The sequence below is a fragment of the Bidens hawaiensis genome, unplaced genomic scaffold (genome assembly GCF_021521415.1).
Source record: "Bidens hawaiensis isolate Kalapana, Puna unplaced genomic scaffold, B.hawaiensis_p1.1 tig00017154_1, whole genome shotgun sequence".
In the NCBI taxonomy this organism is placed as follows: Eukaryota; Viridiplantae; Streptophyta; class Magnoliopsida; order Asterales; family Asteraceae; genus Bidens; species Bidens hawaiensis.
This window is the reverse complement of record NW_027492593.1, coordinates 137,833-155,090: the sequence shown is the minus strand read 5'-3', so window position 1 is coordinate 155,090 and position 17,258 is coordinate 137,833. Positions and strand designations below refer to the sequence as shown.

Sequence of the window (17,258 nt, the reverse complement as noted above, 5' to 3'; positions counted from 1 at the left end):
TTGAAGAATGTGGTGGCCTAATACACAAGATAGTCTCCGTTCTAAAAAAAAGATAATAAGATAGATTTAGTTTCTTATTATTATGCTAGAATTCTATTATTGTGGTTCTTATTTACAGATTTGCTGGGGTTTATTATTGTTATGGTGTGATGTAAAAAAATATGGTAATATGATACGATAATGCAAGCTTCTATTTGGATTAATAATGATTATCTATATTTGCTCATTTTTTTTCCCTTCCGACGAACTATACGGCTCAAAGCTTGGCAACTATCTTTCTGGAACAAGTCTATAAATTACAATGAAATTAAGCATCAATTGATAAGACCTAATTAGAGATGGTCAATCTCTAAGAACACTAGAAAGAAAGAAGAGAACTTGGGACAATTTTCTGATGATTATTACTAAAGACACAAAGGTACTTATAGAGTTATAGAAATAACAAACTTGAAGAACAAGAAACAGATCTTTTGAAAAACTTAAATAACTGAAAATCAGGAAAGTAAATAATTTGTGTTCTCTTTGGCATCTTCTGGAAGTTGTTTGCAGTTATTCTTGGAGCCTAAGAGGTAAACGAGTTGCCCGTTTGGGTCTCTGATGAAGTGCTTGTATGACTTGGGCTGATAATGCATGAGTTTGGGCCTGCACTTCGTGAACCGATGTTGGACTTAGTGTTATCGATTCAGACATATCATAATATCAGAGAACTCTGATAAAAATAAAAAAAAAACGAAAAAAAAAACTTTCTGATTGTTTGCTTTGTCAAATTTATTGACCCAAAAAATGAAGCCTGAGAATGGAATAAAACAATGTAAAAGAGGATTATTCCCTAATCATCATCCGCGAATTTGTCCGCTTCATCTTTCCAAAATGTGAACTTTTTGAAAAACATTAAGTTGGACCTTCATATTGCTTACAAGGCTAAGAAGTAATGATTCGGCCACGGCTAACTGTAGTTATAACTCAGCGAGGTAAAAGTTTGGTAATGGTTGCAATATCGACAGAATACATATTTCCATTGGTTTTATTTTTCTCTTCTTCATCATATTTATTGGTTGAAAAGGCAGGTCTTCTTGGTATAGGTAGACTTTGATATTCATTCCTTAACATGGTTGAAACTTCTAACATTGATGGCCTGTGTGACCATTGTTCTTCAACACATAGCAGAGCCACCTGCATGTATCTTGTTAATGTACATGTTGAAGATTCATCATCCAATGAAGGATCTATGAACTCCATTCCTTTGCCTTCTTTCCATAGAACATATGCCTGAAATTGGTCGAGGACCGTGGTCAATCATCAAAGACAAACATCCATCATTTTAAAAATTATAAAATCATAAGTTACACTATTAAATAAAATCAACTAATATACATATCTGCATAACATGTATTCATACTGGGGATGGTCCAAATAATAACCAAGATATATAATGGGATCCACAGGAACCACACAGTCACTGAAATCCAATAATTTTTGTGTATGTATGGATAGTTATTTTATTATTTTAACTGAAAACAATCGACATTTTTATGCCCAAGTTTCTCGTGTAATTTTTTCAACCAATTTAAATTATCAAGAGTCGGTTTTCACTTTTCGAGTTTATGTATTTATAAGTTGTTTACATATGAACATTAAAATTTAGTAAGAAAAACAAAATAAGATTCACAACCTTCCCATCTAAATCAGAATTGGGAAGTAAATTGAAGATTAATTAACAAGTGTTCACGTGTGAAAAACTTTCACACAATATGGAATGAAAACTAATGAAACCACAAGCGCTCATATGTGAACGACTCCAAATGGGAAGAAAACTAAAGATTTTAGAGGTACTTAAATGTAAAAAGTCATAAACGGGAATAAAACTTAAAAGTCTACATAAGAGTTCATATGTGAGCATCCATGGGGATTGATTAAAACTTTGAAGTTTTCGTAAGTTTTAAATGAACTTGCTTTAGCTTGATGACCAGCCTAAAAACATTGATCAAAATGCTAAGGAGTCCCGGCCTGGAAGTTCTATAAAGGTAAAAATTAATATCTTGAAGATCAAAAGTCCATGGGGAAAAACTTAAGAAATATCCATGGAAAGGCATGAAGAAATTGAAGGAAAAGTGCGGACATAACTTTCATGAAAGCTCCTGAAAAGTTGTGCATAATCTAGAGTAAAGTAACTAATAGACAGGAAGTTCTAGAACATATTCATTTAGTAGCAAAGTACTATTAAAAAGAGGCACCTCATTTGGGGCAGTTCACCTCGAAAGTTACTTGTAAAGTTTTTTGTTAAAGTGTTTACAAAGCAATATAGAGTGTTTTTATATAATGTAACTTCACACTTTTTTTGGTTTCTTGAATTGTAGAAAGGATGTGAGTACGTTATAGGCGATATGTCTATGTCAAGTGGTATCAAAGGGGTTCTACCCTTTGAACTATGTGGTTGACTTGTGTCGTTCTCCCATGTTATTAATATCATTTGTGCCTTTATCCCAACGTATCAAACGGGCCCCGCTTGAGGGTTGTGATCATTAAGCAAGAGTGTTGGTCAATAAAGTATCGAACCTGATTCTGAATCGGGTGACAGAGTAATTTAAGGATCCAAAAGAGGGGTGATGGTTTGGTCGTGTGAACAACAATCATTCTCCGCGGCAGTACAAAAATATAATGGGTCATGTCATGAGCCAAATGTTTGAGGTACAAGCCCACCTGACCACCTTCAAAGGTGTTGAACGCATGGCTTCTAATGCAAATCATTTATAGCATCCTAACGCATAAGTGTAATATGAACCTAAAGTGTATACTTATCTCAACACCATAGTCATCGGAGTTGAGCAACTCCAGGATATGATGAGTCTAAGGCTGGACAAATTAATCCAGTCATGAACATCAATCAGGAGACATTATGCTAGTCTTCACCTAGATAAGGATCGAAGGCTAGTCGTTATAGAGATAAGAATGCCAAGGCTAGCCTTTATGAATATAAGGACGCGGAACGACATTTCTCAAGATAGTACCCGAGTCCATGACATTGGGCTCTTCTAAAAATCGATGTATTACACTATTGGTCTTTCTTTTCTAATTTACTTTATTAGTCTTTTTAGTTTTAATTTACTTTGTTATTTTTAGTGAGACGTGACAAAAGTATAGGACCCAGGAGATCATGGATCAACCATTCCGTCAATCAAGAACATGAACAAAGAAGAAAAACAACTAGGGATTAAACCCAACACGAAATTGTATTATTGGACGAACAACATTGTTACAAAACACAACAATCACATTCAAGTTAATCAAGTTTTGTTTCAAATGCGTATTTTCTCTAGTTCTTTAAAATGCGAATTCTAACAAACTCAGCCTATATGTATCTGATGGAATTCAGATTCAAGCAATTCAGATGATTCCGCAATCAACTTACATGTTTAACTTTTGTTCTTAATTAAGGAAGTTAGGAACAATTGGTTCTGATCGTGTTAATGTTGAATAAAAGACGGGTAAAACACATTTTGCAAAACTTTAAACTTATGCCACAAAATAACAATCTTATGTTATTTTCTTTCTTCCAGGTTCTTATGGCATTTTTCTAGTAGTGGAAGTGTGGAACTCACTTGTTAGTTATTATAAAATAAAAAGAAGAAACTTACATATTCGAGGAGATTTAGGTTCTCATGCGGTCCATAGACGTTGTAGTTCTTCTTCCCACTTATGATTTGCAGAAGAAGTACCCCGAAGCTATACACATCATATTTTCGTGAGTATAAACCCTCTTTTACATACTCGGGAGGAACACATCCGCTGCATTGCACCAAGAAAATAGTTAATATCGTCTAAAGAATTAGGATATATTAATACTTTAAATTATGTGGCTTAATAATACATATCTTAGTGATACTTACTAGGTTCCAACAATCCGGTCAGTACTTGCTTCAATTTCATTGTTTTGAAAGCTTTTTGCAATACCAAAATCTGATATTTTTGGCTTCATATCAGCATCAAGTAAAATGTTGCTTGCTTTCAAGTCTCTGTGGACTATTATTAACCTTGAGTATTCTTGGAGATACAAAAGCCCTTGGATTATCCCATCAATTATTTCAACCCATTTCTCCCAGTTCAACATTGACCTTCTGTATGGATCTACACAAGTAATTATATATCATTAGTAAAAAATATTAAAAGTAAACCAAGATGTGGGTTCGTATAATCGTTTAAATATCCGGAATTTAGAAAATTTCTCTCCATAGATGTAGAAGTCTAAGCTTTTATTTGGCATATATTCATAGACAAGCATCTTTTCTTCCCTTTCAGTGCAGAACCCCAAGAGTTTTACAAGGTTCACGTGCTGTAGTTTTGTTGCAAATGTAACCTCGTTCTTGAACTCCTCGATTCCTTGTTTAGAACTACGTGAAAGTCTTTTTACGGCTATTTCTTGTCCGTTTGATAATATTCCCTGGTTATCCACCGGTAAGATCAAACAATATATTAATATAAGCATCGAAAAAAAAATATATCAAAACTATGCTATACCTCATATATGACCGATATTCGTTAAGTCTATTAAATTTAGAGTAAATCACGAAAAAGTAGACATGTATATTGAGTATGTTGTAGCTATATAAACAAATCACTCATTATTTAGTAAGTGATCGATAGGCAGTTGCGTAATACTTTTACTCTTGCATAAGTTATTTTCCACCAATACGAACTTAAAACAAATGTGTTACACAAAACCATATCAAAATAGATCCTCTCATGTATTATTATTAGATTATGGACTGAAAATATTTTGATTTAGACGATTATCAGTAGTAGATATACAGGTAAAAGTATGCATGAAACTGTTTTGACATAACGACACCTAGGTATATCACACTTTAAAATTACATGATATTATCTAAACTTATAGTCATTCCTTATGGATAACATGCATACACTGCCTATGATGTTTTCATCTCAAGATGTTTCTTGTCAATTTTACCGTTATGGTTGATCACTAGCTCCCATGCTAATTCCTTCTCATGTCATCAAACGAGCATAATGTACGCATTTCTTATATACTAAGTTAATTTTGGTGCAGATCCAATTTCAATGATAGTTGATTGTGAATAATTTAGTACTTGTAAACAGAAGAACTAAGCACCTTGTAAACTGGTCCATAACCCCCTTCGCCAAGCTTATTTTCTTCCGAGAAGCTATTTGTAGCTTCTCTTATGTCTGCAAAGCTAATTACTTGCTGATTATGATATGATGATTTGCCACTATTCATCAGTGTCATCATCATGACCATCACCTGTTTCACTATTATAGCAAACCGAACATGTTATCCTTAGATACATGAAATTGCTTTAACATAACGATAGAGGTATATCACACTTAAATCTGACTTTCCTTATTTGGTCCATATTTCCAAATTATAAGACGGGAAGATAAACATGATTTTGTTGGAATACCGTATGCCCGAGACACATAATTAGGTTAATGTGGCTAGTTGTGTTTGATCCAAGTCGGGTCATACCCAATAACGAGTTAGACACACACCAATAATGTATTTGTTAAGATAAGATCTATGAGACAAATACAGAACACGATACATTCAGAAAATCGGATTTCTGAATACCTACTTGAAAGTGTTAAATAAATTAATTGGTTAATTTATTTATTCAAATAATTATTATTGGAATGATTATTTAACTATGTGTTCTTTTATAAAATGGTTTATGAAAGATGGGGTGTTTATATATTTTATAAAGTATAAAATAAATAAAATAAAAAAAAAAATAAAAAAATAAAATATATTTTGGGGCCGGTTTTGGGTGGGCCCCACACCCCAAGGTTTTGGTCAAGTTTTGTCATGGATTTGGTGAAAGGTTGAGTGTTTGTTACTTGACTAAAAACCTAACACAATATATGATTTTGATTTGGAAGATTTTATAATTATAAAGAGACTTTCAAGTAACAAAATAACACACACAACTCTTTCCTTTTCTTTGTTCTTGTTTTTCGGCCAAGATCAAAAGAAGAGGCTCGGGTCTCGGTTATTCGTGTTCAAGCTCCCTAACATAGCTCGGTGTGTGTTGTAGGCTCGGGGTACATTCCGTTTGAGGATTTTCCCTTTGAAAGTCTAGCATCAACATCATCATCTTCTTCAACATCAACTACACTCTTAAAAGGTTAAGAATGTAAGTGTTTATAGTTTTGATAGTTTAGTTTTTCCGTATCATTTGATCCTTGCTTCGGGTTTCTAATAAATAGATTATTGGTAATCTTATGACATGAATAAACTAGGTTGTTCATGAACATATCTTATATAAACTTGTAATATATACATATGTAAACACATGGATACATATGTTTAGTTTGTAAATATCACGCTTCCGCTATTTTAATGACTAGTTAAATGGTTAACTAAGTTTATAATATCCATAGAAACCCAACAAATGGCATCAAGAGCCGGGATACGGGAAACTAGGCTTCGGGTTTTCGGTTTTATATTTTTCCCTTGAAAGATTTTATACAAAAAATTAACATGCATAATTTTTTTTTGTATTTAATCTAGTTATATTTTTTGGCTTTGTTCAAAAAAAAAAAATAAAAAAATAAAACCGAGTGAAATGGGCCGAAGCCCATTTTGGATGAATGGGCCGAAGCCCATAAGACCTTTCATTGGATGAATGGGCCGAAGCCCATAAGACCTTGATGAATGGGCCGAAGCCCATGTGTTTTGGACATGTGGGCCGAAGCCCATAATCTAGTTATTGGGTCAAGCCCAAATGGGTTGGGCTAGGCCCGATAAGGTCGAGGGTTTTTTGGAACGGGTTCCTAAGACATAACGGGTTATGTTTGTTAAAACTAGACCGAGCCGTAGACCAAATGGATGTTTGTTGTGATTGTTATTAATTATTCAAAGTTTCGGTTTGTAATAATTAATTAGGGGCAGTTTTGTAATTATTTATTCATATGGGTATGTAATAAATAGTTTATTTGTAATATCTTTATTTTATAGAAAAAATGTATTAGGACATTTGTTTTGTAAATTTAAAGAAGATTGCAAAATTGGAAGTTTGGGCCTTATTGGGCCGGGTATGGTGATAATGGGTCTCACAAGCCCATTAAGGGGATTCAAGCCCAAAAGGACCTAAGCCCACCCATTGAGCCCAAATGGAAGCTTATGGAAGCTAAGGCCCAAGTTCAAGCCCAATGGATCACAACGGGGTTGAAGAAGATGCTCGAAGCATTTGGATGCGGGATCGAGTGGGAGCTACAACATCCATGTGTCATGTGTCCCTTAGGATCGGACCTAAGACACACACTTGTTTCGGCTAACAAGTGTGGTCTAACTTAGTGGCTCGTGTCTAGTATAATTGTGTATGCTTGTTAATGATTGTTTGATTATGTGGTTGCAAGATATTAGGATATCAACTTCGTCACATAGAATTAATTAACAAAGCATAAAACGAGTTCTAATAATTATCGGTAATTACGTGACACGTAGTTTAATAAAATGGATTTATTAACTAGCCGTCTCACGCCCATAAAAAAATGGTTTTATTATAAATTAGAATTTTGAAAATGGTTTCAAAATAATCATGTTACTAAATGCATGTTAGAACATGATTTAAAGTTTTACAACTAGAATTATTAAAACTAAAAATCCCTTTTAAAATTAAGGATAACAAGTTAAACACCATCCTTTTGTATAACGCTTAACATATTAGTAAGCTCTTAGTGGGAAAAAGGTCACCTAACCGCGTAGAGTAAATTAATATGTTGAGATAATTTTGGCATATAAATGGGAAAAAGGTCACCTAACCGTTTGTATGTTAATATTACAAGTTGATACAAGTAGGATGACTTAAATTAGAACCATGTGAAGAGGGTCACCCAAGCATGGGGTCTAATAGGTGTTGATGGGATAAACATGCCGACACGAAATATGATTTCGAACCGGTCCCATAAACTCTAGAAGTTGCAAAAGGGTTTGCAATTGTTATGAATAACTACCTTGATAAACCGACAATGGGAAAAAGGTCACCTAACCGGAGTCGGGTTTATCGTTGGATTCTAGATTTTAATTATTAATTATATTTGGTATATATATAAAAGGGTATTAATAATTAAAAAGGTAAAACACTAAAATGAACTTAATTAAAATTCTGCAGATGGCCGCACACGTCGACGACAACATAATCCCTAACGTCCAAAATGTATCTCTCCGATCTATTCTCGCTAAAGACCGTCTTAACCACAATAACTTTTCGGATTGGTTCCGAAATTTAAGGATTGTTCTAAAACAAGAAAAATTATATCATGTTTTGGAAACACCTATCCCCAATGAACCGGAAGAGGGAAGTGAGGTCGAATATATGAATTGGGTCCAACACACGGAAGATTCCATTCAAGTGTCATGCCTCATGTTGGCGACTATGGTTCCCGAAATCCAAAAGGATTTCGAAAACCATAATGCGTACGACATGATTACTCAACTTAAGGAAATGTTCCTTAAGCAATCAAGAGTTGAAAGGTTCGAAACGGTTCGAGCCTTGCATGCATGTAGAATGGATGATAATCAACCAGTTTCAACTTATGTGCTTAAGATGAAAAGTTACATTGATCGCCTCACCAAGCTCAATTGTCCCATCTCAAAAGAGTTAGCAACGGATTTGATCCTTAACTCTTTGTCGAAAAGGTTCGACACTTTCGTGTTAAATTATAACATGAACGGGTGGGACAAAAACATTGGAGAACTTCACTCAATGCTTAAAACAGCCGAGGCGAGCATGGGTAAAAGGGTTTTACCCGTGTTTGCGATCAATGAAGGTAGATCCAAGAATCGATCTCAACCCAATCCTAAGGCTAAGGTAGCAAAAAGAAAGGGTCCTCCTGTGCATCTTAAGGGTAAGGGCAAATCACCGGTTATGGCAAAGAAACAAAAAGGTTGTGGAACCGAGGGGTCATAAGGATGATCCTTGTTTTGGTTGTGGGGAGACCGGACATTGGAAACGCAATTGCCCGGTCTACCTAAAAGAGCTAAGAGACAAGAGGAATGCGGGGCATGCCTCGGGTAATGTCTTTATGATTAATATTGAGCTAAATCTTATTTCTTCTAACACATGGGTATTGGATACCGGATGTGGAACTCATATTTGCAATTGGTTGCAGGGGTTCAAAAGGAATGAAGACTTAAAGAAGGGCGAAGTGAGTCTTTTCATGGGCAACGGTGCAAGGGTGCACGTGGTCGCTAGAGGAGACTTCACTTTATCGCTTCCAAGTGGTTTGGAAGTTGTTTTGAGAAATGTTTTGTATGCTCCTAGTTTGACTAGGAACATTATTTCTGTGCACCTTCTTAGACAATGTAACTTTGACTTTAAATTTGTAAAATCAGAAATGCATGTATCATCTAATGGTATCTTTTATTTTAAAGCTGTACCAAACAACGGTATTTATGAATTGGTTCATGACAATACCTCAAATAGCTCATTATATCAAACTTCCACTAAAAGACTCAAAAAGGATTTGAGTGATTCCTACATTTGGCATTGTCGTCTTGGACACATAAACAAGAATCGTGTAAATACTCTCCAAAAGAATGGTCTTTTGAAAACAAATGAGTTAGGTTCGTTTGATGAGTGTGAATCTTGTATTCAAGGCAAGATGACCAAAGAACCTTTTAAAGGTACAAATGAAAGGGCTAAGGACTTGTTAGGTATCATACATACGGATGTATGCGGACCTCTCAAGCCCACTAGTAGGAATAGTGAAAGGTACTTCATTACCTTTACCGACGATTTTAGTCGATATGGGTATGTGTATCTAATGAAACACAAACATGAAGCCTTTGAAATGTTCAAGGAATTTCAAAATGAAGTACAAAATCAGCTCGACCGAACAATCAAGGTACTCCGCTCCGATAGAGGAGGCGAATACCTAAGTGATGCTTTTCAATGTCATCTTAGAGATTGTGGAATTATTTCACAATTCACTCCTCCTGGAACTCCTCAACATAACGGAGTATCCGAGAGGAGGAATAGAACACTGTTGGACATGGTTCGATCAATGATGGCACGAAGCTCACTACCGCCATCATTTTGGGGATATGCGCTACTTACAGCGGCTCGTATTTTGAATATGGCCCCGACCAAAAAGGTGGATCGAATACCCTATGAAGTGTGGCATGGAAAGGTTCCATCCTTTTCATATTTAAGGGTATGGGGATGCATAGTTTATGTTAAACGTGACACCCCAAATAAGCTTGAGGCTCGATCCATCAGGTGTATCTTCATAGGATACCCAAAGGATGATATAGGATATATATTCTATGATCCTAGTGAACAAAAGGTGTTTGTTTCACGCAAAGGATACTTCTTAGAAACTAAGTTCCTTATGGAAGGACCTAGTGAAAAGAGAGTGGAACTTGAAGAGGTTCAAGAATCACTGGATGATACACAGTTGGTCGATACTAGTTTTCAACACGAGGATGTTGAAGGTGATCAAATGGTTGATCATACACACGTTGCTCGCAGATCTAGTAGGATTAGTCGACCTCCCAAGAAATATGGATTTCTCGTGGATGATTGCTACTTGGTCGATTCGGATGAACCGATCTCCTACAAAGATGCTATGTCACAACCTGATTGTGACAAGTGGCTTGAAGCCATGAGCGCCGAGATGCAATCCATGCAGGATAACCAAGTTTGGGAATTGGTTGATCGTCCACTTAACTCCAAACTGGTTGGATGTAAGTGGGTCTTCAAGAAGAAGACAGATATGCATGGAAATTTAGATACTTACAAAGCACGACTTGTAGCAAAAGGTTTCACGCAAACTCAAGGGATTGATTATGATGAAACCTTCTCGCCGGTCGCGATGCTTAAGTCGATCAGGATATTATTTGCCATTGCAGCTCATTTTGATTATGAGATATGGCAGATGGATGTCAAGACCGCTTTTCTTAATGGATATCTTGAGGAAGATGTCCATATGGTTCAGCCTGAAGGTTTTGTCGATCCATCTAATCCTGACAAAGTATGTAAGTTAAGGAAATCAATCTACGGGTTGAAACAAGCATCACGGATGTGGAATCATCGTTTTAATGAAGAAATCAAAGCGTTTGGTTTCGTCCAAAACGGTGATGAGGCGTGTGTGTATAAATGGGCTAGTGGGAGTATAGTCATGTTCCTTATTTTGTATGTCGATGATATACTTTTATTTGGAAATTATATACCAAGTATGGAAAGCGTTAAAACGTGGTTAAGTAGTCGTTTCTCAATTAAGGATCTTGGAGAAGCGACATATATCTTGGGAATAAAGGTCTATAGGGATAGACAAAGGAAATTGATCGGACTCAATCAAAGTGCATACATTGATAAAATCCTGAAAAGGTTCAGGATGGAAAACTCTAAGAAAGGTTTGGTACCTATTCCTAGAGGAACCATGTTAAGCTCATCCCAAAGTCCTAGCTCTAAGGAAGAGCAGGATAGGATGAAGCATGTTCCTTATGCTTCGGCAATAGGATCTATTATGTATGCAATGATGTGCACTAGACCGGACGTCTCGTATGCTTTAAGCATAACGAGTAGATACCAGCACAACCCAGGTGACAGTCATTGGATGGCTGTCAAGAATATATTAAAATATCTTAGAAGGACTAAGGATATGTTTTTAATATATGGGTCTGGTGAGGAGGAACTCGTCGTAAAGGGTTACGTGGATGCGAGTTTCCAAACTGACCGAGATGATTCTCGGTCACAGTCGGGATATGTCTTCATTTTGAATGGAGGCGCTGTCTCTTGGAAGAGTTCGAAGCAGGATGTTGTCGCGTTATCCACTACAGAATCTGAGTACATCGCCGCTTCAATGGCAGCCCAAGAGGCTGTATGGATGAAAAAGTTCATCATGGATCTAGGGATTATCTCTACCATTCAGGAGCCCCTAGAGATATTCTGTGACAATGAGGGTGCTATTGCACAGATCAAGGAGCCTCGTGCTCATCAGAAAACGAGGCACATTGAGCGCAGATTCAACTACATAAGGGATGAAGTTGAAAAGAGAAAGATATGTATTCATAAAGTTCATACCGATCAAAATATTGCGGACCCACTCACGAAGCTCCTCGATAGGCCAAAGCATGAGGGTCATGTTTGTGCATTAGGACTTCGGTATTCTAGTGAGTGGATTTAATCTGTATTTAGTGTTTGTATAAGAATGAATGTAATGGGTATCTCATGAAAATTAATTATGTTTTAATTATTCAATGAGTTATGTTCTATATTTGCATGTTTAATCCATGAATAACTTATGTTGTTCTAAACGTCCGTAGTCGATCATACTTGTGGGAACAATTATGAAGGTAAGACTATTATGAACCCGGATTGGTTGATATTCATGTGATGAATATAGGGCATAGGTTTGCCACCAAGGTTCATAGATATTTGTGGGATACAAATGTTGGACATGATCCGCTCTCAAGGATCACTGCATGGAGTTAGTGCAACTGATCATAAGTAATCCTTGAGTAAAGGCGAGTATCATTGTGTCCTTTGACCTGAGATGCATATTGGATCTGGTTTTTCATCAAGTCTGATATCTTGACTCTCTTCTTTGTTATTTCGGTAACACGATGACGTGTAAGAAAGAGCTCAGATATCATATGAGATGTCAACGAGGATGTATGCAGTCAAGATGGAATTTGTTCCTCTTATGTGTTGAGAGTTTAGATGTCTAAGGCCTGTTAAGTTAAATCATTGAGAGAATGATCACTCTATGTCTCTTCGATTTGACAGGACATCTGGTAACAAAGGGATATAATGATAAGACTTACCTATATCATATCAAGTATGGACTTGAAGGGGATGATGTTATTGAATGACACTTAGTCAAACACACTAGGGGTGGTGACCTGTTGTTAGGCGGTATTCACCATTAGCATTAACTTCTTATGAGTCACGTGCAAGTGGGAGATTGTTGGAATACCGTATGCCCGAGACACATAATTAGGTTAATGTGGCTAGTTGTGTTTGATCCAAGTCGGGTCATACCCAATAACGAGTTAGACACACACCAATAATGTATTTGTTAAGATAAGATCTATGAGACAAATACAGAACACGATACATTCAGAAAATCGGATTTCTGAATACCTACTTGAAAGTGTTAAATAAATTAATTGGTTAATTTATTTATTCAAATAATTATTATTGGAATGATTATTTAACTATGTGTTCTTTTATAAAATGGTTTATGAAAGATGGGGGTGTTTATATATTTTATAAAGTATAAAATAAAAAAAAAATAAAATAAAATATATTTTGGGGCCGGTTTTGGGTGGGCCCCACACCCCAAGGTTTTGGTCAAGTTTTGTCATGGATTTGGTGAAAGGTTGAGTGTTTGTTACTTGACTAAAAACCTAACACAATATATGATTTTGATTTGGAAGATTTTATAATTATAAAGAGACTTTCAAGTAACAAAATAACACACACAACTCTTTCCTTTTCTTTGTTCTTGTTTTTCGGCCAAGATCAAAAGAAGAGGCTCGGGTCTCGGTTATTCGTGTTCAAGCTCCCTAACATAGCTCGGTGTGTGTTGGAGGCTCGGGGTACATTCCGTTTGAGGATTTTCCCTTTGAAAGTCTAGCATCAACATCATCATCTTCTTCAACATCAACTACACTCTTAAAAGGTTAAGAATGTAAGTGTTTATAGTTTTGATAGTTTACTTTTTCCGTATCATTTGATCCTTGCTTCGGGTTTCTAATAAATAGATTATTGGTAATCTTATGACATGAATAAACTAGGTTGTTCATGAACATATCTTATATAAACTTGTAATATATACATATATAAACACATGGATACATATGTTTAGTTTGTAAATATCACGCTTCCGCTATTTTAATGACTAGTTAAATGGTTAACTAAGTTTATAATATCCATAGAAACCCAACAGATTTGACTATAAAGGTCAACAAGTTAATATCGATATCAGATTACTGTAATTTACAGGAAAATGATTGATCAAATAAATATTTAATAAGTTGATATTGATTAAGATTATTTTTATATTCTGGGAATGGTAGAAATTGGCAAGTAAAATTTGGAGAGTAAAAAGTCTACCTTTTGATATGATCCTTTTCCTCATGTTAGAGATTATGCAGCCTATTAGCAGGATAAAGAAAGCAGTAGTGCACAAAGCAATCACAAATATTCGCTTGTGGTGGCCACGGTAATTGTCTTCTTGCGCTGCACAGTTTTCATCGTAAGTACAATCGCTTTTCAAATTACCTTTGTTTATAGTGGATAAAAAATGATGCATGTTCTCATATTAAACATAACTTTGTTATGGAATGTGCTTTATTATCATTGAACTTTTTTGTGCGTATAGTAGCGGGTCAGAAGAGATACGGACCATCAAGAGTTAGTGAGCTCCTATGTGGACCAAGACAGATACAACGCGGCTAGAAATTGACCCAACTTGAAAATGGCATAACTTGTGTCATATCTTGAGTTAACAGGTAATAAGTAAGGTTCACACGTCTTAATAGACCGAATCATGTAACAAACCAACCATCAGACCTGAATTTCATCAGCTGGAGCCCTGATTTTGAATCCATGGGTTTCTCCAATTTAACGACTTTCATTTTGTTTACTTTTCTATGTAAAACACATCAATCTTTTTGATTTGAGTAATTTACATGTTTATTTAGGAACTTACTAACATGATATGATTAGGCAGTTAGTTTCAGATTTTCAAAACTGGCTTAATACACTATAGCCTAGAATTAAATATATCAATTTCCTCAATGAAAGTTCATTATTATTAATGTTTCTGCACTGCGTCAAGAAGGTGTTAAAAATTAATAATAATTGGTAAAAGGGTATAAATTGCATAAAAATGTAAAACGTTTCGCCTGAATTGTCGTTGTATTTAATTAACTATGGAACTTATTGCCCTTTCTCTAATCATATTGAGCACCAAAGTAATTTATTAAAGTGGTTTAAAAGATTGGGCAAAAAGTGTTCATCTAACTATTTGTACTTACCAGCAGCTTTTGAGAGTTCCCAGTTGTGATCATTCGGGAGCTGCCACACGCTATAACCACGAAGCCCCATCTTTTTCGCATACACAACTTTATTTTTAATAGCCTCTACGTCATCAAACCCAATCCAAAACGAATAAATGGTACAATAATTTATCACGTATGTTGAATTGTACAACGAATTAATCTTGTAACTTCTCATGTGGTTCCTAATATAATCATAGCTAATTGATCCATCTGGTGTAATAGCTGGACCTTTCGCTGGTGCACCACCGATGCTATTATCTTTGGGGTCCACAAGGGTCCAGGCATAGCCATGGTATGCTAGACCCAACACTAGCTTGCTAGCCGGTAATCCGCTTTTGATCCATTCATTTACACCATAATCAGTATTCATGTGGCTAGATGGATCATATAGGGCTGAGTGGGCCCCGGTGAAATTATCGGTCATAGGAGTATGATAGTCGTATGATCGAATATGCACCCAGTCAAAATTCTTGCTCACCGAGTCAACTGGGTAACTCATTGAGTCGAGATCAGGCGAGTAACGAACTCCCACGGTCAAGATCAGTTTTTCTTGATCCGCCGCAACTCGCCACTCGTTAAATAAGTTCCCTAAGCTGGTCATGTTTCCCTTTGTATTTAACAAAGTTGCAACATAAAGATCAAGCCCTTCAAACCCATAAGCCCGAGCCATTTTTATTGAAGACTCGATGAAAGTCTTTCGATAAGTGGGGGTTTGAGTCATTACTAAAAAGTTGGATGAATTCCCAACGTTTCCAAACTTACCATTTTGTGTCCATATTGACAAAAGTGGTTTAACCGATGGGTTGCCTTTTCTAACCGAGGATGAAAACGACGATATATATGGCTCATCTGATGCTTTTAAAACCAGTTCGTGGGTTGACGGGTCGATGTATGCAAAAGCACATATGAGGTGAGTGAAAAGGGCCGAGTTTATGTTGGGCATCGGGTTTTCGCTACCAGCGTACCAATAACCGGCTTTGATCCATGTTTGTGATGTTGAAGTTTTCCATTGTAAAGAGAGGAAAATCATGAAGAGGAATATAAGGGAAAGGATACTCATGAACTTGGACAATAATTAAATGGCAATTTGGTTGTTTTTGTTTAGACAATCGAGTCATTAATCTTTATATGTAGGAAACTACTCCTTCATGTTTCTATTGATTGTGATGTTTGACTGGTTTTACATCCTTATTTTGTTGTTATAACTATACCGATTTTAGTATTATGTACAGGTCATATAATCTCGAGGTTATCCTGGATTATGGTAATATTTTTGCTTTGTTTTCATGATAATTAATATAAGATAGTGATACTGTATATTAATCATATATGATTTATGTTTATTAATATTACTAAATATATATCTAAGCATTGTACAGTAAATTTATAATATCCTATTATTTTTAGTAGTTGTTACTTTAATGAGTGGGAAGTCGTCTGTTTTTGTTTGCATTGATCACCTAAAGACAATTCAATTCTTCCACGTAAAGGTAGCTATCAAGTGTCAACTAATCTTTTGATAGAACTTTCACGTGAAATTCTCAAGGTTTGCCACGAAGTTATTGTTATGGACTTGACTTTTAGCCAATTCAAAATTGATTTATTGGAAATATGTATGAATGGGTGTGAAACAAGAAAGTGGCGGAAAATATCAAGTTATTACTAAGGACTGGACTTATTATCAATTCAAATTTGATTTATTGGAAATATGTATGAATGGGTAGACCCTTTATATACTTATAGAGGGCTTAATCAAAATTATATAGGGAACATGTAAGGCCCCGGCCCCGGTGTCATATTTCGGTATTGGATTTACTCATAAACACGGTTCTATATATCAGAGTTAACTAAAACTTTCGCGGAATAATAAAAGTCAACCTTTTTCTTACAAATCATCACAAATCGTCTCAACATAAAGCATAAAATAAAACATCATGTCTTCTATCTTTATATACCAGCCGTTCAAGCCATGCCATGTGCCTTCCTCATGCTAGCTCTTTTAACCTATTAGCCAGCGTGCATACTAAAAGTCAGCTACGTTAAGTGAGTTCTAGTTAATCATGCAACATACATTACATTCATATATTACATACTTAACCTGCTTTACTTTCTTTCGTACATACATAAGTATATACCTTCATTCATACTTTATACTTTCATACTTTCATTCTATTATACTTTCATACTTTCTTTTTTTCATACTTACTTA

General features: G+C 35.6%; 2 protein-coding genes across 2 annotated transcripts; both read right to left on the bottom strand.

Moving 5' to 3' along the window:
* Positions 1-501: 501 nt before the first annotated feature.
* LOC143553145 (cysteine-rich receptor-like protein kinase 19) lies at positions 502-4,597 on the bottom strand. The gene is made up of 3 exons (XM_077043193.1): positions 3,888-4,597; positions 3,636-3,786; positions 502-1,269 (listed from the first exon to the last, which is right to left on the bottom strand). The coding sequence occupies exons 1-3, from the start codon at positions 4,106-4,108 to the stop codon at positions 964-966; spliced, it is 678 nt and encodes a 225-aa protein (XP_076899308.1). The 5' UTR covers positions 4,109-4,597; the 3' UTR covers positions 502-963.
* Positions 4,592-16,309, bottom strand: LOC143553142 (class V chitinase-like). The gene is made up of 3 exons (XM_077043191.1): positions 15,026-16,309; positions 14,100-14,225; positions 4,592-5,286 (listed from the first exon to the last, which is right to left on the bottom strand). The coding sequence occupies exons 1-3, from the start codon at positions 16,107-16,109 to the stop codon at positions 5,099-5,101; spliced, it is 1,398 nt and encodes a 465-aa protein (XP_076899306.1). The 5' UTR covers positions 16,110-16,309; the 3' UTR covers positions 4,592-5,098.
* Positions 16,310-17,258: the final 949 nt, after the last annotated feature.

Coding starts and splice junctions, on each gene's coding strand:
- LOC143553145 (XM_077043193.1), bottom strand. CDS start 4,108: ATGTTGAACTGGGAGAAATGGGTTGAAATAATTGATGGGATAATCCAA. Junction 3,787..3,887: donor GACCGGATTGTTGGAACCTA/GTAAGTATCACT, acceptor GGTGCAATGCAG/CGGATGTGTTCCTCCCGAGT. Junction 1,270..3,635: donor ACCTAAATCTCCTCGAATAT/GTAAGTTTCTTC, acceptor GACCAATTTCAG/GCATATGTTCTATGGAAAGA.
- LOC143553142 (XM_077043191.1), bottom strand. CDS start 16,109: ATGAGTATCCTTTCCCTTATATTCCTCTTCATGATTTTCCTCTCTTTA. Junction 14,226..15,025: donor GGAACTCTCAAAAGCTGCTG/GTAAGTACAAAT, acceptor AAAACTGTGCAG/CGCAAGAAGACAATTACCGT. Junction 5,287..14,099: donor GAAAAGGATCATATCAAAAG/GTAGACTTTTTA, acceptor TTGCTATAATAG/TGAAACAGGTGATGGTCATG.